The sequence below is a fragment of the Leptodactylus fuscus genome, chromosome 7 (genome assembly GCF_031893055.1).
Source record: "Leptodactylus fuscus isolate aLepFus1 chromosome 7, aLepFus1.hap2, whole genome shotgun sequence".
In the NCBI taxonomy this organism is placed as follows: Eukaryota; Metazoa; Chordata; class Amphibia; order Anura; family Leptodactylidae; genus Leptodactylus; species Leptodactylus fuscus.
The window spans coordinates 12,800,987-12,827,822 of record NC_134271.1 but is presented as its reverse complement, the minus strand read 5'-3'; the positions used below and the strand labels follow the sequence as shown (position 1 = coordinate 12,827,822).

The 26,836-nt window shown below is 43.2% G+C and overlaps 1 protein-coding gene across 1 annotated transcript in view; it reads left to right on the top strand.

The window, feature by feature from the left end:
- Window positions 1–25,202, top strand: part of PAMR1 (peptidase domain containing associated with muscle regeneration 1) — a 31,852-nt gene extending 6,650 nt beyond the window's left edge. Inside the window, exons 2-11 of the mRNA XM_075281053.1 lie at window positions 1,448–1,624; window positions 4,152–4,280; window positions 6,349–6,463; window positions 11,541–11,758; window positions 12,347–12,454; window positions 15,615–15,827; window positions 20,072–20,138; window positions 20,894–21,135; window positions 21,999–22,291; window positions 23,493–25,202. Coding sequence (XP_075137154.1) covers window positions 1,448–1,624; window positions 4,152–4,280; window positions 6,349–6,463; window positions 11,541–11,758; window positions 12,347–12,454; window positions 15,615–15,827; window positions 20,072–20,138; window positions 20,894–21,135; window positions 21,999–22,291; window positions 23,493–24,029 — 2,099 coding nt within the window. The 3' untranslated portion in view covers window positions 24,030–25,202. The remainder of the gene's footprint in view (window positions 1–1,447; window positions 1,625–4,151; window positions 4,281–6,348; window positions 6,464–11,540; window positions 11,759–12,346; window positions 12,455–15,614; window positions 15,828–20,071; window positions 20,139–20,893; window positions 21,136–21,998; window positions 22,292–23,492) is intronic.
- Window positions 25,203–26,836: the final 1,634 nt, after the last annotated feature.

The following is a 26,836-nucleotide window of genomic DNA, read 5'->3' as shown; positions in this document are numbered from 1 at the left end:
TATCCCAACTTTCTTCTTTTCCGCTCACTTTGCTTTTGCTCATTGCACTCGGCTACATTACTGAGAATGTCTGGTATACAAACATTGACATTACAGGGGAACTCTGGGGCTGCGTCATTAAACCTCTGATATAATTGCATGCTCAGCGCCCCCTGGAGTACAAACATTAATATTTTCGTAGACTGATTTTAAGCTAAGTACTAGAAGGTTTTGTGACACCAGACGTTATAATAGTCTCCTTCCAGATTTCTTTAATTCCTTAAAGGGAGTGTCACTAGAACCCAATATATCTCCGCATCCTCGCAGATAGATAGGTTAGGGTCACCTGAATCAAACTGTGTTACCCCTTTGTGAATCGCTGCCTCCATTGCTGAGATATCGCTGTTTTCCCAATGTGAAAATCAGCTGTTTGGAACAACACGGGCGCCGCCATTGCTACAAGAGCTCATTTGCATATCAACAAAACCAGCGATATCTCAGCAACGGAGACAGCGATTCACAAGGGGACAACACTGTTTGATTCAGGTGACCCTAACCCATCTATCTGCAGGGCTGAGATGATATGCCGGATTTTGATGATAAACCCTTTAATTCCCTGTAATCTGTTAATCCGGCATCCAGTAATCCAGAAAATGTGATAATTCAGCTTGGAACTGCAGATCAGACCCAGACGATTCAAGATGATAAAGGATTAGTAGCGGATTAACATCCTGACTGCCTCTTAATCCAGAATATTTGGTACTCCGAGATGTAGCAGAGCTGACTTTATCGTTGCATTGGATCTTTTGTGCGCTGTGATATCTCAATGCTACACATAATCGTGCCAAACAAACTTAGCTCTGCTACATCTGCATACCCGTGTACAGTATGTATTAGTAAACACGGCAGGAGTTGTAAAAGTCATCTCGTGTAATGGAGGAAACCAAGAGCCAGAGGGAGAATTTTAACACAGTTACTCATGGAAAAGACATCACCAACAGATGTGTCTGCTCTGCCATCATAGTAAATAGTATGTTGAAAGCCGCCAGCATGTCCGTCCTGCTGCACAGTGCTAGGGGTCACACAGAGTGCTCTGCAGTATAAGACATGAGCGCCTAGACTTAAGAAACCTCAGCCAGGCAATATCACACTGACTTCTATGGCAGAATGTTGTGGGCATGCTCTGTATGGAGAAGTCGCTGTACAGTGAGAGGGAGGAGGGAGGAGGAGATGTTCACATCACCATTGACTTTTCTATGATCCTGTGTAACCTGCCTTCAACTTTAGAAAAGTTTAACCATTTATTGTCATCCTGCCTTCTAATAATAATGAGAACCCCGCCCACAGCGCACGCAGCACAAGCTGAAAAGCAATAACCCTGTAAAGTGTCAATCATCTGCACATATCCTCTCCTGCACAGATCTTCACCATTATATATCCAATGAATGTATTTGGCTCTTTTCTCCAGAATATACAGTGATTAATGAAAACTGCCCTGGAGCTGAGTGGAATATCATGTGCCGAGACTGCTGTGAATATGATCAGGTGGAGTGTGTGTGCCCGGGAGGAAATAAGAAGGTGGGGTACACTATCCCCTGCTGTCGTAATGAAGACAATGAGTGTGACTCCTGCCTCATACACCCAGGTATCAAACTGCTGTACAGCTACTATAATACTGCCCCTATGTACAAGAATATAACTACTATAATACTGCCCCTATGTACAAGAATATAACTACTATAATACTGCCCCTATGTACAAGAATATAACTACTATAATACTGCCCCTATGTACAAGAATATAACTACTATAATACTGCCCCTATGTACAAGAATATAACTACTATAATACTGCCCCTATGTACAAGAATATAACTACTATAATACTGCCCCTATGTACAAGAATATAACTACTATAATGCTGCTCCTATGTACAAGAATATAACTACTATAATACTGCTCCTATGTACAAGAATATAACTACTATAATACTACCTCCTATGTACAAGAATATAACTACTATAATACTGCTCCTATGTACAAGAATATAACTACTATAATACTACCTACTATGTACAAGAATATAACTACTATAATACTACTCCTATGTACAAGAATATAACTACTATAATACTACCACCTATGTACAAAAATATAACTACTATAATACTACTCCTATGTACAAGAATATAACTACTATAATACTGCTCCTATGTACAAGAATATAACTACTATAATACTGCTCCTATGTACAAGAATATAACTACTATAATACTGCTCCTATCTACAAGAATATAACTACTATAATACTACTCCTATGTACAAGAATATAACTACTATAATACTGCCCCTATGTACAAGAATATAACTACTATAATACTACTCCTATGTACAAGAATATAACTACTATAATACTACCTCCTATGTACAAGAATATAACTACTATAATACTACTCCTATGTACAAGAATATAACTACTATAATACTACCACCTATGTACAAGAATATAACTACTATAATACTACCTCCTATGTACAAGAATATAACTACTATAATACTACTCCTATGTACAAGAATATAACTACTATAATACTGCCCCTATGTACAAGAATATAACTACTATAATACTGCTCCTATATACAAGAATATAACTACTATAATACTACTCCTATGTACAAGAATATAACTACTATAATACTACCTCCTATGCACAAGTATATAACTACTATAACACTACCTCCTATGTACAAGAATATAACTACTATAATACTGCTCCTATGTACAAGAATATAACTACTATAATACTACCTTCTATGTACAAGAATATAACTACTATAATACTGCTCCTATGTACAAGAATATAACTACTATAATACTACCTCCTATGTACAAGAATATAACTACTATAATACTACCTCCTATGTACAAGAATATAACTACTATAATACTACCTCCTATGTACAAGAATATAACTACTATAATACTGCTCCTATGTACAAGAATATAACTGCTATAATACTGCCCCTATGTACAAGAATATAACTACTATAATACTGCTCCTATGTACAAGAATATAACTACTATAATACTACTCCTATGTACAAGAATATAACTACTATAATACTGCCTCCTATGTACAAGAATATAACTACTATAATACTACTCCTATGTACAAGAATATAACTACTATAATACTGCCTCCTATGTACAAGAATATAACTACTATAATACTGCTCCTATGTACAAGAATATAACTACTATAATACTACTCCTATGTACAAGAATATAACTACTATAATACTACCTCCTATGTACAAGAATATAACTACTATAATACTGCCCCTATGTACAAGAATATAACTACTATAATACTACTCCTATGTACAAGAATATAACTACTATAATACTGTCCCTATGTACAAGAATATAACTACTATAATACTGCCCCTATGTACAAGAATATAACTACTATAATACTGCCCTATGTACAAGAATATAACTACTATAATACTACCTCCTATGTACAAGAATATAACTACTATAATACTGCTCCTATGTACAAGAATATAACTGCTATAATACTGCCCCTATGTACAAGAATATAACTACTATAATACTGCTCCTATGTACAAGAATATAACTACTATAATACTACTCCTATGTACAAGAATATAACTACTATAATACTGCCTCCTATGTACAAGAATATAACTACTATAATACTACTCCTATGTACAAGAATATAACTACTATAATACTGCCTCCTATGTACAAGAATATAACTACTATAATACTGCTCCTATGTACAAGAATATAACTACTATAATACTACTCCTATGTACAAGAATATAACTACTATAATACTACCTCCTATGTACAAGAATATAACTACTATAATACTGCCCCTATGTACAAGAATATAACTACTATAATACTACTCCTATGTACAAGAATATAACTACTATAATACTGCCTCCTATGTACAAGAATATAACTACTATAATACTACTCCTATGTACAAGAATATAACTACTATAATACTGCTCCTATGTACAAGAATATAACTACTATAATACTACCACCTATGTACAAGAATATAACTACTATAATACCGCCTAATGTGGCTCCATACTATTGGACAAGTTTTCATTACTTTGCCATCACTTTTTTCAGGATGTTCGATATTTGAAAATTGTAAGTCATGTAACAATGGATCATGGGGCGGTACGCTGGACGACTTCTATGTGAAGGGTCGGTACTGCTCTGAATGCCGGGTCGGCTGGTATGGTGGAGACTGTATGAGTAAGTACCATCTGATGCTCCTCAGATTTAGGCGATATTTGCAGTACTTACGGTGTATTCATACGGCACTTTCATATGTACAATAATGCAATTTTAAAGGTACGTATGTATGTGCGATAACATGTTGAGTCGCTGTGCATTATATAACAATCTCAGCTCTGCTACATCTATATACAAGTTAATAGTGTAATATTAGAACTTGTGTCATATTGTTCTATGTGATGAGTTTTTGCTGTTTGTTATTAATTTCTGCTAATTACTCTCGCCTGCGTTGCTGTAGGTTAGCCGTGGGTAGCCTCAATGTTCTGGAGCCCGATACACACTGCGCCCCTGTTGACTCAACCCCCCCAGTATAGAGTGAAGCGCTTTATCTGCCGACTCGCATTACAACAGCCAGTTAATTAGTCTTGTTCTCCATCTTGGCCGGGCAGAAGGAGTTTTTAATTACTATGTATTCTAACTGCTAATTATGCTTGATCAGGCCGCTGGTTAATCTGTACTCCGTATGTGCTGGCGTAGGATGAGAGGAGGACTGGGAGTTTCTGTTCCTGCATCTGCCCGTCTGCTGGCAACGGCACATCCCCGGGCATTCAGTAACTAGCTGTCACTATTCCATCAAGCACACAAAAGCGCAAATGTAGAGAGTGATGCAAAGTGCCATTTTTTTCTTGTTAACTCCTTTAAGGAAAGATTGGCTTAAAGGGGATCTTTCACTACCTCTACCAACTCCAACTCCTGACATTCTTTAATTCGCACAGCTTCACTGATTTTGGCGCAGTTGGAATTTTTTCTCTAGCCCTCACTGTTCCTGAGAAATCATTGCTGGAAATTTTAACCCACTTGGCCCTCTAATGTTAAGTGGGCGGTCCCAGACTACCTGCTCTGACTGTAGAGAGTCAAAATAACATATTGGGTGCGGAAAATAAAAGTAGTGATTGCTTGGGAATGGTGGGGGCTAGAGAAAAAATTCCAACTGCGCCGGAATCAGTGGAGAAGCGTCTATTAAAAGGTGTAAAGAGTTAGAGTTGATGGATGGTAACACATTTACCTCACAGACAGTATTACAATAGAAGATAACACCTCTATAGATAACACCACTGAGCCATCATGACATCACTACTGACAATAGATGATGTCACACCCTGTACAGAGAAAACTCTCACGTAGACCTCAGTGAGGCCGCAACTGATGGCCTGCTCTTAGGTCTCGGTATGGTTTTTTTTGGCGTTGGCTGTGCCCGTGGAAACGCCACTACCTTTTTCCCGCACTGTATATGAACTTATGTGCCTGTATTGAGGACCGATCCATAGGCCGCCGCCCAGCTGTCACATTACTGCTATTTGTATCCTGGGAAATTGTATGTACTGAGAAAACACTGCGGCGGCCGCCACCGGGGAAGAATCCGGAATTCGCTTTTAAAGAATATTTTTGGGTTATTTATAGCGACACCATTCACGAACTGCAACATTAACCTCGCACTCTGCGCCCCTGAGGGGGTTTAGTAAAATGCAGCGAGGTAATAGGCGGCGTTCCCGGGTCCCCTGTATAGTGGTACCGGTTACCATGGCAACACCCGCGGCGAAAAAAAAAATAAAAAATTCCACAACAGCGAGTTCTCCGTTTAATTTTAGCAGCAGGAGATGAGAATGGAAAATGTGGGGAGGCCCTTAACTCCTTCAGTGCTGGAGTCATGTAGCGGATTATATAGGGGCAGTGTTTACGGCATTATATAGGATTGTCATGTATACCGTGGCACACTATGGCTTCTTTACATTTTGGGCAGGTTGTCCCATATTTTGTACCGCATTACAATATATGATGTGCGGTTATATATACATGTACCGGACTAGATCTATGATCTTTAGTTTTACTGCATTTCCCTTTACTGCTCATATATTTATTAATACATAATTTACACAAGACAGTACACTGATATAACCAGTAGAGGGAGCTCTAACACATCTCATTGCATCATATAGACAATGGTCAGAATAGATTGGAGGATTTTATTTATTTTTTGCATAATGGGCATTGTGATGGGTTAATGTACTATTATCTCCTTCTATAGGATGTGGGGAGGTGATACAAGCCGCCCGTGGGGAGATCATGCTGGAGAGTTACCCATTTAATGCGCATTGTGAATGGAGCATCCAAGTGTCGCCCGGGTATACCGTAGAGCTCAGGTATGGTATGTAATGGGTAGAATATTTCCTTGAAGTACCATTGTAGAGTAAAAAGCAACATCTGAATGGATGGAACCGGTATTATACTCCAGAGCTGCGCTCGCTATTCTGCTGGTACAGTCACTGTGTACATACATTACATTACTTATCCTGTATTATACTCCAGAGCTGCGCTCGCTATTCTGCTGGTGCAGTCACTGTGTACACACATTACATTACTTATCCTGTATTTTACTCCAGAGCCGCACTCACTATTCTGCTGGTACAGTCACTGTGTACATACATTACATTACTCATCCTGTATTATACTCCAGAGCTGCACTCACTATTCTGCTGCTACAGTCACTGTGTATATACATTACATTACTTATCCTGTATTATACTGCAGAGCTGCGCTCACTATTCTGCTGGTACAGTCACTGTGTACATACATTACATTACTTATCCTGTATTATACTGCAGAGCTGCGCTCACTATTCTGCTGGTGCAGTCACTGTGTACATGCATTACATTACTTATCCTGTATTATACTCCAGAGCTGCGCTCACTATTCTGCTGGTACAGTCACTGCGTACATACATTACATTACTCATCCTGTATTATACTCCAGAGCTGGGCTCACTATTCTGCTGGTGCAGTCACTGTGTACATACATTACATTACTTATCCTCTATTATACTCCAGAGCTGCGCTCACTATTCTGCTGGTACAGTCACTGTGTACATACATTACATTACTTATCCTGTATTATACTGCAGAGCTGCGCTCACTATTCTGCTGGTACAGTCACTGTGTACATACATTACATTACTTATCCTGTATTATACTCCAGAGCTGCGCTCACTATTCTGCTGGTGCAGTCACTGTGTACATACATTACATTACTTATCCTGTATTATACTCCAGAGCTGCACTCACTATTCTGCTGGTGCAGTCACTGCGTACATACATTACATTACTTATCCTGTATTATACTCCAGAGCTGCGCTCACTATTCTGCTGGTGCAGTCACTGTGTACATACATTACATTACTTATCCTGTATTATACTCCAGAGCTGTGCTCACTATTCTGCTGGTACAGACATTGTGTACATACATTACATTACTTATCCTGTATTATACTGCAGAGCCGCACTCACTATTCTGCTGGTGCAGTCACTTTGTACATACATTACTTATCCTGTATTATACTCCAGAGCTGCACTCACTATTCTGCTGGTGCAGTCACTGTGTACATACATTACATTACTTATCCTGTATTATACTGCAGAGCCGCACTCACTATTCTGCTGGTGCAGTCACTGTGTACATACATTACATTACTTATCCTGTATTATACTCCAGAGCTGCGCTCACTATTCTGCTGGTACAGTCACTGTGTACATACATTACATTACTTATCCTGTATTATACTCCAGAGCTGCACTCACTATTCTGCTGGTGCAGTCACTGCGTACATACATTACATTACTTATCCTGTATTATACTCCAGAGCTGCGCTCACTATTCTGCTGGTGCAGTCACTGTGTACATACATTACATTACTTATCCTGTATTATACTCCAGAGCTGTGCTCACTATTCTGCTGGTACAGACATTGTGTACATACATTACATTACTTATCCTGTATTATACTGCAGAGCCGCACTCACTATTCTGCTGGTGCAGTCACTTTGTACATACATTACTTATCCTGTATTATACTCCAGAGCTGCACTCACTATTCTGCTGGTGCAGTCACTGTGTACATACATTACATTACTTATCCTGTATTATACTGCAGAGCCGCACTCACTATTCTGCTGGTGCAGTCACTGTGTACATACATTACATTACTTATCCTGTATTATACTGCAGAGCTGCGCTCACTATTCTGCTGGTACAGTCACTGTGTACATACATTACATTACTTATCCTGTATTATACTCCAGAGCTGCGCTCACTATTCTGCTGGTGCAGTCACTGTGTACATACATTACATTACTTATCCTGTATTATACCCCAGAGCTGCACTCACTATTCTGCTGGTGCAGTCACTGTGTACATACATTACATTACTTATCCTGTATTATACTCCAGAGCTGCACTCACTATTCTGCTGGCGCAGTCACTGTGTACATACATTACATTACTTATCCTGTATTATACTCCAGAGCTGCGCTCACTATTCTGCTGGTGCAGTCACTGTGTACATACATTACATTACTTATCCTGTATTATACTCCAGAGCTGTGCTCACTATTCTGCTGGTACAGACATTGTGTACATACATTACATTACTTATCCTGTATTATACTGCAGAGCCGCACTCACTATTCTGCTGGTGCAGTCACTTTGTACATACATTACTTATCCTGTATTATACTCCAGAGCTGCACTCACTATTCTGCTGGTGCAGTCACTGTGTACATACATTACATTACTTATCCTGTATTATACTGCAGAGCCGCACTCACTATTCTGCTGGTGCAGTCACTGTGTACATACATTACATTACTTATCCTGTATTATACTCCAGAGCTGCGCTCATTGATATGTAGATGAAATATATGGTCATGTGACACAGTAATTGCACCTATTGGATATAAATTAATTGGTTTAATCCAGGAGAAGGTGAACGGATTCTGGATCAGGTAATTTACAGACTCTGAATGCGGCGGCTTCCTGGCTGCGTCGTGAATTCTCTTCTCCAGGGATCTGCGTTACAGTGTGTGATGTCACCTTTCATCTTCTGATTCGTGACTCTCCACCTCCCCTGAGACGTTGCAGTATTGGGGGGGTCTTATCTAGTAGTCACTATGTCTCAGCAATGGTAAAGTAGAGTGCCAGGCAGCAGCTGTAAGAGGAGGGGACCCCTGCCAGTGTGCATTCAGTTCCTATAGTGTCCGGGGGGCGCTAGTGTAGACAGGCGCCCTATTGATTTTTAAACCCCTTGTTCATTCATTGAAGCATTTCCAGGAGGAATAACAGAGGGACCGCACAACGGAACTCTAAGAAAAGATATATTACAAAGTGAAGCAATTTTTTCATAGAGTTTCGATCATCAGAGACTGATGTGAGTGATGTCAATCTGTGTACAGCGCTGCGGAATATGTTGGCGCTATGGTGCGCTTCTGCTAATAGCCTTTTATGTATTTTAATACCTCCATTAAGCCGTAATGACACTAATAAGGGCAAATCTCTCAGTAAGGATCCCGCAGGAAGTCCCCGGCTCATCGTCCTATAATACCGCTCTATAATAATCACTGTAATTAATCCGCCGCAATTAGTCGCAGATTTCCTGGAAGAATTATATAATGGCGGGGGAATATACACATCATTAGGGTTAGGGCAGATTGTACGGTACTAGGATTGTCTATGATATTCTGGGGTCGGCCATTTTGCCCCCTTGATACTATCATCGTCCTGTATAATCTCATTGAGGTCTATGGGAGAGTTGTCATGCTCTGGGGGAGGAGATAAGCTGTGACATCATCTATTGTCAGTAGTGATGTCATGATGCCTCAACGGCGTTATCTATAGAGGTGTTATCTTCTATGGTAACATTATCTGTGATATAAATGAGCAATGCCCTACATAACCATCAATCTATTATTAGGCTTAGTGGCCAGAGTTAAAATTGCAAAGTATTACTTTTTCTTTAAAATATGGAAAATTCTTTAAAATTCTTTAAAAAATGAAAATATAAAAATTTGGTCATTATTTGGTGACTCAGCCCTTTTATAACCTCATGGCTGAATAATATCGCATTGTGTCATGTTTCCCAGCATTGATGCTATTTGTAACAGCACTCCGTGTGGCCTGGCATGGTATTACAAGTAAAAATTTTAATGACTTGAAGAGCTATCCCAATGATAGATCCTTATATCTGTATACACGGCACACATGAGGACTCCAGATCTTGTCTAGCAGTCAGGAAACAGTTAAGTGGTGCGAGCAGTGTGGGCTCTGCTTCATCACGGTCTTATTCCTGTCCTCACCTTGCCGGTGTCTTGCTGCTATTAATTAGTTGCCGCATAGTGTAAATGAGTATGAATTATTGAGCGTCGCTGCTGGATCATCTCGTAATATGTAACACGCTGGCTGAAGATTAATAATGTGCCAGCAGCCCGGGATGAGGCGCGCAGATACGAGATGAAAAATGACGGCGGAATCGGGTGCCAGGGTTCACACCGCACTGACGTCCCATCTCTCTTTTTATTAAAAAAGCCATCAATTTGGTGAAATTCGTATTTCGTATGTTTAACCCCTCTGTGTCCAGTTCCGCCTATATCAGCCCCAGCATCATGTCACTTTTAGGTCCAACATTCTGCGCTCACTCATATCTTACTATATCTAACAGAGCTCCAAAATTTCTCAGTAAAACTGCCACTAGGGGGCGCTGACTGCATACTGGTTTACTATTGAGTTCAATGGATAAAGAGTATGCATCAGCACCTAAGCTCCCCCTAGTGGTGACTGAAGGTAGCTAGAGTCTAACAGTTTGACTGACAGCGATTTTATGTGTAGGGTCAGCTTAAAGGTGACATTAATCTGTAGGATCAGTGGAGATCAGCATCAGTCACATGACCTGCGCACAGCCCAGTCCCATTCAAGTGAATAAATGTGTGCTGCGATATCAGGCACAGCCACTATGCAATATAGGGCGCTGTGCTGGATAAGTAGAGAAGAAGCCTTGGAGTCAGACCCCTACCAATCTTCAATTTTAAGGATAGGTAATCAATTATTAAGTCTGGGAAATCCCTTTAAATGTAAACCATTATACTCACTTCAATCCCTTGCCACTCCTGTGCCGCTGCTCTGGTGCTCCCTGCTGGTCTCTGCACATGGTACACCATTCACATGACCACAGGAGGCCTTGATGGTCACATGATGTATACTCAAGCATTACCTTTGAGGCCAGAACTGCAATACCACACGCAACCTGTGGACAAGTGAGGCACTGTATTTAGAAAAACATGGCTGCTTGTTTCTAATCCTGGACAATTCCTTTAAAAAACACTGTTGCCGACAATTTTGCACATGCAGTCCCAAGTTTTCCAGGTGCCCCTGGTTTGACTCTTTATTTCCCTGCAGGTTTGCAATGATAAGCCTGGAGTTTGACTACATGTGTCAGTATGACTACCTGGAAGTCCGAGATGGCGACAACGTGGATACTAAAGTCATCAAGCGCTTCTGTGGGAATGAGCGGCCGCAGTCCATTCGCAGCTCAGGGAACTCTCTGCATCTTCTTTTCCATTCGGATGGGTCTAAGAACTTTGATGGATTCTATGCGACCTTTGAAGAAACTACTGGTAAATAATATTACCCCAATGTATGATGTCAGCAGGATGAGGACTTAAAGTAGTTCTGTCTTGGACTTGTCTGAGGACATCATATGATAGAGGGAGAGAAGCTGAGCTCGGGGATATATAGTTTTCTAGGATTTGCATGCGAAAAGCTGTTTGAAAGCTGCCAGGACTCCTACAGAAAGACTGAGAGTCCTGCTAGCCCCGCCCCCGCTTAGTGATTGACAGTTAAAGACAGCTTTTTTACATGAATATCCTTAACTAATCCCTAGAAAACTATATATCCCCGAGCTCAGCGTCTCTCCCTCTATCATATACTGCCCTCACGTACAGTATAATAGGAGACCTGACAGAGCTGCTTAAAGGAGAAGTCTGCTTTAAACAAATTTTTTTTTTTTTTTTTTAAAAGGTTCCCGCAATGCATGATTGGTCACAGATTGTCAATCAGTAGGACAAAGTAACATTTCTAACTAAAATATTTCCATATTACGAACCCAAAAATTTCCAAAAATTTTCAGCCCCACATTTTCTACCGTATCGTGTGTATACAGCTTGCTATGACTATGACTTCTAATCCCCGTTGTTGTCTTTCAGTGTGCTCCTCTTCTCCGTGTTTTCACGACGGGACGTGCATTGTGGAGAAAACCGGATCCTATAAGTGCGCCTGCCTGGCCGGATATACGGGAAAGCACTGTGAAAGCGGTGAGTGCTATAGTGTTATGGTCTAGGAGTGGCAACTGGCCAATGAAAGGGTTAATCTGGCCGCCTGGCCAACCCTTTTACAATGCACGACAATATCCGGCTGGCTTTACCAGCAGCAGATTGGCATTGGGAGTTGGTATACCTTTTTGGGCAATCTTGAATCCTTTACCCCCACCCCCTAGGAGCCCAGTATATATTCTGTAGGACTGCACAGGCCGCTACGTTGTTTACACAGACACCTCTCGTCAACAATGGGCATGGTAATTTATAAATTTCCAAGAAGAATAACAGAGGAACAAGACAATGAGATTCATAAGATTAGATTCTCCAGTACACTATTCCATGGGATATTTCTAGATGATTCTTCAGTTTTAAGGAGGTGTACTCCAGGTCTATGGCTCAGACCCTTATGTCTACATTAGACCAGAGCAGCGACAGGAGGAGCCGCCTGATTGACTTCTTGTGCAATTTACGAGGACAGGCAGGAAAGCGCGTTTCATTGTTAATGATCAGAGAACATGAAGATTTCACGGACATTTTATTCATTATTCCCACAATCCAGATGGTTTCCGTCACTCTCCCCCTCGCTCATTATAATTGAATTTTTGATGTGCGCCTTTCTGTCATCGCTCATTTCTGCTCCCGCAGATAACAGATCTCGGTTATACCGCAGTCCCTGGAGAATTAACCTGAAATCTTGTGTCTGCGAGTGAATGTATGTGGCACAGTGTGGCGACATATATAATAACCTGGGAATATAATGTACTCTTTAATTTACAAAATGCTATAGGTACAGATAGTACTGCCTCCTTGTCTCTACCTGTAAGTATGTAGGCACAGATAGTACTACCTTCTTAGCTCTCACTGGAGAGTGTGTGAGTGCAGATAGTATTGCTACCTTGTCTTTCACTTTAGATTTTGCAGGTACAGATATTGCTGCCTCCTTGTCTCTACCTGTATTGCAGGTACAGATAGTGCTACCTCCTTGTCTCTACCTGTATTGCAAGTAAAGATAGTGCTGCCTCCTTGTCTCTACCTGTATTGCAGGTACAGATAGTGCTGCCTCCTTGTCTCTACCTGTATTGCAGGTACAGATAGTGCTGCCTCCTTGTCTCTACCTGTATTGCAAGTAAAGATAGTGCTGCCTCCTTGTCTCTACCTGTATTGCAGGTACAGATAGTGCTGCCTCCTTGTCTCTACCTGTATTGCAGGTACAGATAGTGCTGCCCCCTTGTCTCTACCTGTATTGCAGGTACAGATAGTGCCGCCTCCTTGTCTCTACCTGTATTGCAGGTACAGATAGTGTTGCCTCCTTGTCTCTACCTGTATTGCAGGTACAGATAGTGCTGCCTCATTGTCTCTACCTGTATTGCAGGTAAAAATAGTGCTGCCTCCTTGTCTCTACCTGTATTGCAGGTACAGATAGTGCTGTCTCCTTGTCTCTACCTGTAAATAATTAAAGTACAGATAGTATTACCTTCTTGTTTCTCACTGTAAATGATGTTCGTGCACATAGTATTGCAGCATCTGTAAACATGTAGGTTAAAATAGCATTATTTACAGAGAGAGGGAGGTAATACTATAGGTAAATCATGTAGGTACAGATAGTGCTGCTATCCTGTCTCTACTTGTAAATAACATAGGTACAGATAATACACCCTTCCTGTCTCTCAATGCAAATTTTGTGCATAGATAGCACTGCCCCTCTGTATTTACCTGTACATATTATAGGTACAGATAGTACTGCTATCCTGTCTCTACCTGTAAATAACGTAAGTACGGATAATACTACCTTCCTGTCTCTCATTGTAAATGATGTGCATATATAGTACTGCTCCTCTGTATTTACCTGTACATATTATAGGTACAGATAGTGCAGCCTTACAGACTCTTCCTGTAAATGATATAGCAGATATAGGGACAGATAGTGCTGCCTTCTTATCTCTCCCTGTAAGTGATATAAGTACAGATAATGTTGCCTCTTTCTCATACTATAAATGATGTTCGTAGTATCAGGGTGCCTTCACACGGCGTAGCACCTCGCTCCTTTAGACACGTATACATGTGTCCGAACGCGGCGCTTCAAAACAGAGCCCATTGATTTCAATGGGAAGCGTGTGTATATGCCGATATACGCGCGCTTCCCATTGAAATCAATGGGCTCTGTTTTGAAGCTCCGCGCTCGGACACGTGTATAAATGAGCGGCGCGCTTACGCCGTGTGAAGGGTCCCTTATACTGTCTCCTTGTCTCTCCCAGTAAAGCACAGACAGAACTATCGCTTTGTCTCTGCCTGTAAGTGATAAAATACAGATAGTACTGCTTACTTGTCTCAAAATGCAAATAATAAAGATACAGCTAGTACTGCCTCTTTGTATATGACATAAGTCAAGATAACACCGCCTGTGAGTCTCTCCTGGTAAATGATGTAGGTACAAAAACACTACTGTTCTCTCTCTCTATAAAGAGATATAGGTACAGGTAATACTGCCTTCTTGACTCTGTATATAAAGGATGTAGGGACAGATAGTACTGCCTCCTTGTAAATGATGTAAAGTAGGTATAAAGATTATAAAAATCTCTCTTGCTCAATGTAAATGATGTAGATACAGGTATTGCTGCATTCCTGGCTCTTATTATAAACCATGTATATAGATAGAGATACTTTTTCTTTTTCTTCTCTGTCTCTTCCTGTAAATTATAATAGTACAGATAGTGCTGCCTCCTTGTCCCTGTACAAATAATAAAGATATAGATAATACTGCCTCCTTGTCTCTTCCTGTAAATGATACAAGTACTGTAAATGATACAAGTGCTGCCTTCTTGTCTCTAAAAATATGGATAATACTGCCTCCGTATCTCTACCTGTAACTGATGTAGGTTCAGATAGTGCTGCCTCCTTGTCTCTGAAGAAATAATAAAGATATAGATAATACTGCCACCCTATCTCTTTCTGTAACGGATGTAGGCACAGATAGTGCTACCACCCTATCTCGTCCTGTAATGGATGTAAGCACAGATAGTGCTGCCTCCTTGTCTCTACGTCTGCCATATAATTGTTAGCTTTTATACTTGAGCTTATGTCTCTCACTTCTTTACTTACTGCAGAATATTTTTTAACCTTTATCAAATGAGATGTTTTTGTTCCTTTTTGCTTTTAGTAATAGAGGAGAAGAGCTGCACCGATCCCGGACCACCACTGAACGGATATAGGAAATTATCTGAGCAGGCGAGGTTCACATATGGGAATGGGGTCAAGATTGGTTCCACCATCCATTACTTCTGTAACAACTCCCACGTCCTCAGCGGGAATCAGGAACGGAAATGTCTCGAAACAGGTCAATGGTCTGGGAAGCAGCCGGTCTGCATTAAAGGTAAAGTATGGCTATAGGGTTGGATGTAACATTCATAGAAACTGGGTTAAATCTTGTGCAGGGTCTTCGGGTGCAGGGTCTTCGGGGGCAGTGCATGACACAGTATGGGGGCGGTGTATGACACAGTATGGGGGCGGTGCATGGCACAGTATGGGGGCGGTGCATGGCACAGTATGGGGGCGGTGCATGACACAGTATGGTGGCAGTGCATGACACAGTATGGGGGCGGTGTATGACACAGTATGGGGGCGGTGCATGACAGTATGAGGGCGGTGCATGGCACAGTATGGGGGCGGTGCATGACACAGTATGGGGCAGTGCATGACACAGTATGGGGGCAGTGCATGACACAGTATGGGGGGCAGTGCATGACACAGTATGGGGGCAGTACATGACACAGTATGGGGGCGGTGCATGACACAGTATGGGGGCAGTGCATGACAGTATGGGGGCGGTGCATGACACAGTATGGGAGTGGTGCATGGCACAGTATAGGGTGGTGCATGACACAGTATAGGGTGGTGCATGACACAGTATGGGGGCGGTGCATGGCACAGTATGGGGGTGGTGCATGACACAGTATGGGGGGCAGTGCATGACACAGTATGGGGGCAGTACATGACACAGTATGGGGGCGGTGCATGACACAGTATGGGGGCGGTGCATGACACAGTATAGGGTGGTGCATGACACAGTATGGGGGCAGTACATGACACAGTATGGGGGCGGTGCATGACACAGTATGGGGGGCGGTGCATGACAGTATGAGGGCGGTGCATGGCACAGTATGGGGGCAGTGCATGACACAGTATGGGGGCGGTGCATGACACAGTATGGGGGCAGTGCATGACACAGTATGGGGCAGTACATGACACAGTATGGGGGCGGTGCATGACAGTATGAGGGCGGTGCATGACACAGCATGGGGGCAGTGCATGACACAGTATGGGGGCGGTGCATGACACAGTATGGGGGCGGTGCATGACACAGTATGGGGGGCGGTGCATGACAGTATGGGGGCGGTGCATGACACAGTATGGGGGCGGTGCATGACACAGTATGGGGACAGTGCATGACACAGTATGGGGCAGTACATGACACAGTATGGGGGCGGTGCATGACACAGTATGGGGCAGTACATGACACAGTATGGGGGCGGTGCATGACACAGTATGGGGGCAGTGCATGACACAGTATGGGGGCAGTGCATGACACAGTATGGGGGCAGTACATGACACAGTATGGGGGCGGTGCATGACACAGTATGGGGGGCGGTGCATGACAGTATGAGGGCAGTGCATGGCACAGTATGGGGGCAGTGCATGACACAGTATGGGGGCGGTGCATGACACAGTATGGGGGTGGTGCATGGCACAGTATAGGGTGGTGCATGACACAGTATGGGGGCAGTGCATGACACAGTATGGGGGCGGTGCAAGACACAGTATTGGGGCGGTGCAAGACACAGTATGGGGGCAGTGCATGACACAGTATGGGGGCAGTACATGACACAGTATGGGGGCGGTGCATGACACAGTATGGGGGCGGTGCATGACACAGTATGGGGGCGGTGCATGACGCAGTATGGGGGTGGTGCATGGCACAGTATAGGGTGGTGCATGACACAGTATAGGGTGGTGCATGACGCAGTATGGGGTGGTGCATGGCACAGTATGGGGGTGGTGCATGGCACAGTATAGGGTGGTGCATGACACAGTATGGGGGCGGTGCATGACACAGTATGGGGGTGGTGCATGGCACAGTATAGGGTGGTGCATGACACAGTATGGGGGCGGTGCATGACACAGTATGGGGGTGGTGCATGGCACAGTATAGGGTGGTGCATGACACAGTATGGGGGTGGTGCATGACGCAGTATGGGGGTGGTGCATGGCACAGTATAGGGTGGTGCATGACACAGTATGGGGGCGGTGCAAGACGCAGTATACTATATAAAGTAGTCATGGAGGAGGGTCCCCAGCTCTGATTGATTCCATCTTAGATATTTTGCTTTATATTCCTCCCTTTCTCGCTCCCGTTTTTTCAACAATTGGCAGATATTCCCAGGGGTAAGAAAGGGAAATATAAGACCCTTCTATCCAGGACCACTAAACCCAGCGCCATGATGGAAGGGCTACAGGGGATAGGGCCGTCTCTTCTCTGCAATAAGAAAGCTCAATATCAAAACCCGCCTGCTCCATCATACCGGACCCCTCTATAGAAAGCCCTATAGATAATACAGATCCTATAGACCCAGCTATGGTAAGTGGTGACCCTGAGTTCATTGTAAATTGAATGGGAACAAGACACATAAATTATAGATCTCAATCAGTACAAAGTGATTTCCCCCGAGAACAGATCCAGATAGATCACTGCAGACAACACGGAACAGAGAGAGAGAACGGTAAAGTATTTATATCCAGAGACTGCCCAGAATCAGAGGGATCAGCCCGGCGGAATGTGATATTATCTATCTATCTATCTATCTATCTATCTATCTATCTATCTATCTCTCTATCTATCTCCTATCTATCTATCTCCTATCTATCTATCTATCTATCTATCTATCTCCTATCTATCTATCTATCTATCTATCTATCTATCTATCTCCTATCTATCTATCTATCTATCTATCTATCTATCTATCTATCTATCTCCTATCTATCTATCTCCTATCTATCTATCTATCTATCTATCTATCTATCTCCTATCTATCTATCTATCTATCTATCTATCTATCTATCATCTATCTATCTATCTATCTATCTATCTCCTATCTATCTATCTATCTATCTATCTAACTATCTATCTTCTATCTATCTATCTATCTATCTATCTATCTATCTCCTATCTATCTATCTATCTATCTATCTCCTATCTATCTATCTATCTATCTATCTATCTATCTATCTATCTCCTATCTATCTATCTATCTATCTATCTATCTATCTATCTCCTATCTATCTATCTATCTATCTATCTATCTCCTATCTATCTATCTATCTATCTCCTATCTATCTATCTATCTATCTATCTATCTATCTATCTCCTATCTATCTATCTATCTATCTATCTATCTATCTCCTATCTATCTATCTATCTATCTATCTATCTATCTATCTCCTATCTATCTATCTATCTATCTATCTATCTATCTCCTATCTATCTATCTATATATCTATCTATCTATCTATCTCCTATCTATCTATCTATCTATCTATCTCCTATCTATCTATCTATCTATCTATCTATCTATCTATCTATCTCCTATCTATCTATCTATCTATCTATCTATCTATCTATCTATCTCCTATCTATCTATCTATCTATCTATCTCCTATCTATCTATCTATCTATCTATCTATCTATCTATCTATCTATCTATCTCCTATCTATCTATCTATCTATCTATCTATCTATCTATCTCCCATCTATCTATCTATCTATCTATCTATCTCCTATCTATCTATCTATCTATCTATCTATCTATCTATCTATCTCCTATCTATCTATCTATCTATCTATCTATCTATCTCCTATCTATCTATCTATCTATCTATCTATCTCCTATCTATCTATCTATCTATCTATCTATCTATCTATCTATCTATCTATCTATCTTTCTCTATTCATTTTGCCTTCCCCTAGACCCGCTTCCAGCACACGTCTGGTTAATACCAGTGTCCTGCCGCCTCTCCGGGGCTCTCTGGTTCCTTTATCCGGATTACACGTGTACAGTTAGACAAATTGGAAGTGGATATTTTCTGTGTAATTCCATTTTCATTTCAGGGTAATAGCTAAATATAATCTGTAAAATATGTTTAAAAAGCAACTCCGGCCTTACATGATAAGAACATGAATGGCGCGGGCGGAGGAGAGGAGATAAAATATCTATCGTCTGCCATCAGGAGAGAGGGCAGAATACACAATCCTTTTACTCTGGGAGGAAATTTCTCCTGTGCTCATTATCTCCCCCTGCTGAGAATTGCCGGTCAGACTGAGTTGCAATTCCAGACTCAGCCACTATACAATGTATGGCGCTGTGCCTAGTATACAGTGAAGGGGCTGCTGCACTCTCCTGTGTGGCTCCTTCTATCAGCTCATAAGGTGGAGGTCCGCTAAATGGACCAACCCCCGATTTGGTGACCTATCCTAAGGAGAGATACTATTATATTCACAGACCCTTCAGTCAGACAGAACTAAAGATTTCAAGTAAATCAGATTTTCTCACGTCTTTGTTTCAGCTTGTCGGGAGCCTAAGATTCCGGATCTGGTGCGTCAGAAAGTGCTGCCCTCGCAGGTCCAGTCACGGTGAGCGATTACACCCACTGCCATCACTGGTCGGGCCATGGGTCCAGGAGCCAGGGGGGCCCACGGGTCACCACACTAGGGCCGTTATAGACACTTATCTCCTATCCTCCCTAAATTTACAATTGTGTGACTGTTGCTCCATTCATAGAAGTGCAACCGCACTGGTGCTCCATTCATATGGAAGCTTTCGCCCCCATTGGGCACTTATCTTCTGTGTGGGAAGGGGGACAAATGTCCATGTCCATTACAATCCCTTTAAATTTCTTTGCTCTCCTCTCTTATTCCCTTTGATGGCCGTCAGTCTCATAAATGTATCTCCCCTGCCCTCTGGTGCTCTGAAGTGAGAAGATTTATAATACACAGCCTTCCACTGTCAGAAAGGAGAGAATTAACTCTTTAATGGCAAAAATACCAGTTGGTCAGCATCGTCTATACGGGAAGAGTTTCTGTGGGAGAGACTGAGGCACAGAAAGGGGGTACGATTACAATGTGGGGGGTCATCGACAGGGGATGAGAATGATGGGAAGATTGTGTCCACAATATTGTGAAGAAGTCATCATGGCGGTCTGGGCTGGATAGAGAAGGGGTCCCAAGCTAAGCTCCCCAGGACACCCCTTACCATGTGCTATCTATATTACTGGTGTCTCCTAATGCTGTAGAGTATTTTGGGCCTTCCAGGTTGAGCCCCCCTATAGTGATGCCCCTGCCTAATAGCCATGCCACCTCCTTGACTCCACCGCTTCTGTCTTACTCAGGGAGACGCCTCTGCACCAGCTTTACTCCTCCTCATCTTCATCCTTCACCAAAGACAAGATTGAAATTTACCCCACAAAGAAGCCAGCACTGCCCCCGGGAGAGCTCCCGAAAGGATACCAACACCTTCATACCCAAATCCAGTACGAGTGCGTGTCTCCATTCTACCGCCGCACAGGAAGCAGCCGAAGGACCTGTCTGAAAACCGGGAAGTGGAGCGGGCGGGCGCCATCTTGTATCCCTAGTAGGTTCTACCCTTGGAGATTTGAGGTTTGGGGCTGTTGTAGTTGTAGTTTTGCAGAAGATGGAGAGTCATAGATTGCATTGCAATATGTAATTCATGGATTCAGAATGTCGGACTGTGGTCAATTTTGGCTACTTGCGCCCACCACTAGGGGGAGCTCTCTGCAAAAATATCTATACAGGGAGCGCTCTCTAGTGATGACTGCAGGAACACATAATTGGAGTCACATGACTCCGAGAATCCCTTAGGGTGGGTCATTAATGTCATATTGGGGGGTCCAACACCCAGCACCCCCACCCATTGGCTGTTTGTGTTGCAATACCAAGCATAGCCACAATACTGTGTATTCAAAGAATAGGCCACAGTACAGACTAATACAGCTTCAGTTTGCCTGCGTGACCTGCTGCTCAATAAATGTAGGCAATGCAGAACCCTGTTTTGGGGTCAGTGGGGGTCCCGGCAGGTGGTCCTCCATTATTCCTATATTAACTTGGTCCGCGATAAAGGGGTTTTCCAGGGTTACTAATTGATGACCTATTCTTAGGATCCGGCGGGGGGTCTGACATCTGGATCCTCTGCCGTTTGACTAGACGGCAGCATTCATTCTCTTCACTACTTACCAAGCACAGCGCCACATATACAATAGTGGCCGTGCTTAGTATTGCAGCTCAGACCCATTACTTGAATGGGACTGAGCTGCGAACAATGCCGATAAACGTGACGTCACACGGCCTGAAAAATGGAAGAGAGAGCCGTTGTCACTTCAAACACTGGTACCCGGTATTGGACCCCCCCCCCCTTTATGAGCCCCTTTATGAGCGACTATAACGATATATTTCCTTTTCTATTTCTTCCTGTCTCAGTTTGCGGCAAGCTGGAGAATTTCACCATTCCCCGGGTCTCGGAGATGCGCTGGCCGTGGCAGGCCGCCTTATACCGCAGGTCTAACGGAGTTAAAGACGCCAATCTGCGGAGGGGCGCCTGGGTCCTGGTGTGTAGCGGGGCCCTGCTAAATGAGCGCACGGTGGTGATAGCGGCGCACTGCGTGACTGACCTCGGCAAGAGCACCATTATCAAGGTGTCAGACCTGAAAGTTGTGTTGGGGAAATTCTACCGAGACGACGAGCGAGACGACAAGAGCCTGCAGCACCTACACGTCAGTAACCATGGCAACTGGGAGCAGGGATGTATGGCGTACGGCAGCGGCGCCCCCATAGGATACACGCCGGAGTCACAGCGGTCGATGTGTTGTTTCTGATATAGGGGTCTGCGTGTAAATCCCCCCGAGGTCTGAGAGCGATGGCACAATATAATCCCGATAATGGCCGCCATTAAGTGTCAGAGTGCGCCCCCTATCCGTTATATGATCTTGTGCTGTACACCATACCAGCAATAGATAGCCCCCAACCCCCATCTATCTGCTGATGACATCACAGGCAGCGGTATCTGATGACGTCATAATCTATATAAACCAAATTCATAGGAGCCTTAAGGGGGCGCTCTACTCCATATCAAATACATATAATCACTGGGAGGACCCCAACGATTGAACGGAGGGATGGTCACGCATGCGTGCTACTGCTCCATTCAGTCTTAGCGCATGCGTAAACATCCCTCCTTTAATACGGGGTCATGCTTGATTTTTATTCATCCAGTGACACTTTCCCATTGAGATAAGCGGCACCAGATGGGTCTGACCCTCCCTAAATGTGGATTTTCATGGCGAAATCGATGGCCAACAGCGCCACCCTTGTCTATAGGCTGTGCCTGGTATGACAGCTCAAGTAAATACAGCTGTAATACCATGGAGAGCCTCTGGACAAGAGTGGCGCTGTTGCTGGACAGAAGCAGACCTCTTTTCTAATCGTTATAGATATTTGAGGGCCCTTCTGTTGATTTTTTTGTATATATTCCATCGTTATACCATCAGCCTATCTGTATTGTGATGGCCCATACGCCCATCAAGAATTTTATGGGATTGAATTTTTACCAAATTTTTTACTCAGTGATAAGCAGAACCAGATGGATTTGGCAGCTGCTTATCTCCCTTCTACTAAAACGACTTGCATGCGCTGATCTCCAGGAGCATCTTAATACTTGTAGTACCGGTGTCGGACTGGGAATTTTTGGGCCCATCTGATAAATTGATTCTGGGGGTTCACCCTCCTACAAACCCTTGAAAATAGAATTGGTACCCTTCAAATTTGGGTGTCTTCTGCTGCCTGGGCCCATCGGAGGATCCTCTGGTACTCTGGTGGGCCAATCGGCCACTGTGATGACCCCATTTTTCCCAATGCAGGCCATAATAATTGCATTTCTTGAATATCCTAACGCCGTTTCGTCCATTTTTTCACCAGATCTCAGCGGTCATCATACACCCGAATTACGACCCCATCCTGCTGGACTCCGACATCGCGGTCATTAAACTGCTGGACAAGGCCAGGGTGAGCAGCAACGTCCAACCCGTGTGTCTGACCTCGTCCTCCGATCTGGACTTGGCCACACTAGACTCCAAGATTGTCACCAGTGGTTGGAGGATCATCTCCGACCCCAAAGCCCCAGGTTACAAGAACGAGACGACTCGTGCCGGGTTGGTGCTGCCGGTGGACTCCCTCCTGTGTGAGCAGCAGTATGAGGAGAACGGAATCGCAGTCAGCGTGACGGAAAGCATGTTCTGCGCCAAACAGGCTCCGAGCGCCACTTCTCACATATGTCCTTCAGAGACTGGGGGGATTGCCGCTGCTCTATTGCCGGGCAAGGAGTCCTCCGAGGCCACTTGGCAACTGATAGGACTGGTCAGCTGGGGCTACGACAAGACCTGTCAGCAGGACCTCTACACGGGCTACACCAAAGCCGTCACGTTCAAAGACTGGTTGGAAAAAAATATGAAGTAGACTGCGAGGAGGCGGCAAGTGGCACCAGATAGACATGGACTTAGGCCTCAAAAAGTTGGATGTTTTTGCTTTTCCTCCTATTTATATATTGGGCCACCATATCATACATCTCAGACGTCTGGACATGTAGACTTTTCGTGTACCATTTACCATGCCTAGGGGCGACGGCCATATTGGTAGAACCAATAAACATTTCATGTTGCATATATGTTATGGCGTATTCACACACGGCAGAATTGTTGCAAAAATTTTGGTGACTGCCCCCGTTTCATTCATCTGAATGAGGAAGTTTTGGAGGGAAACACATGGAGGTTCGTGGGAACAGTGGCAGAAGTTTTTGCAACAAATCTGTTGGGTGTGAATTCACCCAGAATTGCAGCCTAAGTCAGTGAACATAAGGGAATGCCGCCATTTTGGTTCATGCCAATGAGATTCCACCAGTCCATGGTGAGTAGACGAATGAACGTTGGCATGTCACCTACTCTTCTGCTCACCTATAGGCCGGTGTAGGTTGGTGAAGGCATTTTACGGTGGTAGAAGGTGGTTGGGATATCGTGATGGACCTATATCAAGAAGTCCTACTGGTAAGAACCAATGGGTCACATAGACAGGAGAAGACCTCTACATATGGGTTATACCTACAATTAGTCAACGACCAAAGCTTGCAATACTCTTACTAATCCATAATATGCCATGTCGTCCTGCCCTGACCTCACCGGGGCCGACAACCCTTCACACATATAAAAACTTGTTGATGACCGACATTTATTGGCAAATTCTTTACCGAAAAAGTTACCAAAACAAGACGATGAATCATCCAAATGTGGAAATCTTTTTCATCAGATGTAAAATTATTTGGATGTTTTTGAAAAAAAAACTTTTTTACTGATGGTTTTTGCTATTGGTCTTTCATGGGAATGTGTGTAGATATTAAGGTACACGTTTTAAAAACAGGAAACATTAGATTTTTTATGTGTTAGCCCCTTAAAGGGGCTCTCCAGCAACACTGGGTCATGTCTGTGGCCAGTCAGTGGTTCCAGTGGTCACCTGTCCATGTCCAAACTTTATCTCCAGAGACTAGTATACTAAGACCAAAGGGGGCTGGAAAGGTTTGGAGCAGGAGTGATGGGGGATCAGGAAGAACGTTCTGTGACTGGACAACCCCTTTAAGGAAGCGCACCATGAATGGGCACACCAATGGGGTTTGTGTGTGGAAAACTCAGAGACTATTCCACCCAACGCTACCAACGAAAGTCAGGTCATTCTTGTAATTTGCTCATTCTTTTGCTCAAGAGGTTGATAATCCGAAGATGTTCCTGGTGGGCTGGTGGACCTAATAAGTCAAGGGTTCTATGGGTAAGATGTACAGATTAGACATTGATATGAGCTCGTTTGCATAATTGTTCCAAAGAAGCATTGCCTGAAAAATGTCTCTTCAATGAGAACCAGTACTCCACCTGAGATGGGTGGGCTCGGAACAAAAAAAATCTGCAATAGGAATCTGTAAACATCCTCAACTACTGTACTATTTTCTCATATATGATACTAGTCCTGTCGTACGTGGTAGAGGATCTTTAAAGAGTCCTTTTAACCACTTCCACCAACTCCCGTTCTGTAAAGGACTCCTCTCCGCTGATTCCAGCACGGTTGGAATTTTTTCTCTAGACCCCACCGTTCCTGAGAAATCACTGTTGTTAGTTTTGGTACCTGATATGCTAACTAGACTCTCTGATGTCCAGTGGGTGGTGTCAGGGGGCGTGACTCAGAGCTCTTAAAATATCCACCTCTGATTGGAGTTCTGAATCACGCCCCCTTGCCTGCTCCTTCCTGACACCACCCACTTGACATTAGAGAGCCTAGTTAGGATATCAGACACCAAAACTTACTGTACCTATTGCTCAGGAAAGGTGGGTGCTAGAGAAAAAATTCCAAATGTGCAGGAATCGGTGAAGAGGAGCCTTTTAAGGGATGAAAGAGCTGAAATTTATGGAGATGAAAGATCCTCTTTAAGGCACCAGGGCCCCAATCTGACTGCTACCTCTGCATCTCCTATAGCTACGCCCCTGGCTTGATTAGAATGTGCCAATTTTTTTTACATATGTTTTATACTAGCTGTATATAGAATATAATTTTTTGTAGCATCGTATTTTATCTACAGTATATGCTTGTTAGGGCTACCAAAATCTGGGTCACTAAGATCCATTCTAATCCCCCCCACCGGTAAAACAGCTGTGAGCTTCCTTCTGGCAACAGAATCTTTCCCAGGCAGAAGGCTATAAGAGAGAAATATCCGTAATAAGAGCACACAAATTATTCCGGGAGAAGAGGCCGCGCGGCTGACAGGTGCGTTACAGGGCAGAAGATGCATGGAGTGATGGAGACTGGGTGCAACAAGATCATTCTGCACCATCAAAACCCAACTATAAATGGAAGTCTTCTATCCTCGGATTCCCTGGTGGGATATAACTTCACTCGTCTTACACAATGAGACTTGAACAATAGGCGGAGAACAAGACTGAGATACCAGACTCTATTGTTTGTCTCCAGGCTGGAGGCAGCGAGGGGTTAATGGGAAAACCCTGGATCGGAGATCTTCACAGACACTAATGATGTCCCCAAAGACTTGAATAATGAATGTTAAACATGGAGCGCCACCGCTAAATGCTGAACTATGGTGTGTGCTGTGCATGCAGAATTCGGTGGAGAGTATGACTATGAGTGCGTACCCATCAGAGAATATACCCTCATGACCAGTCACATCTCCGTTACCAGATCCCTGATGGGTTAAGGAACTGAAGACTAGTCAT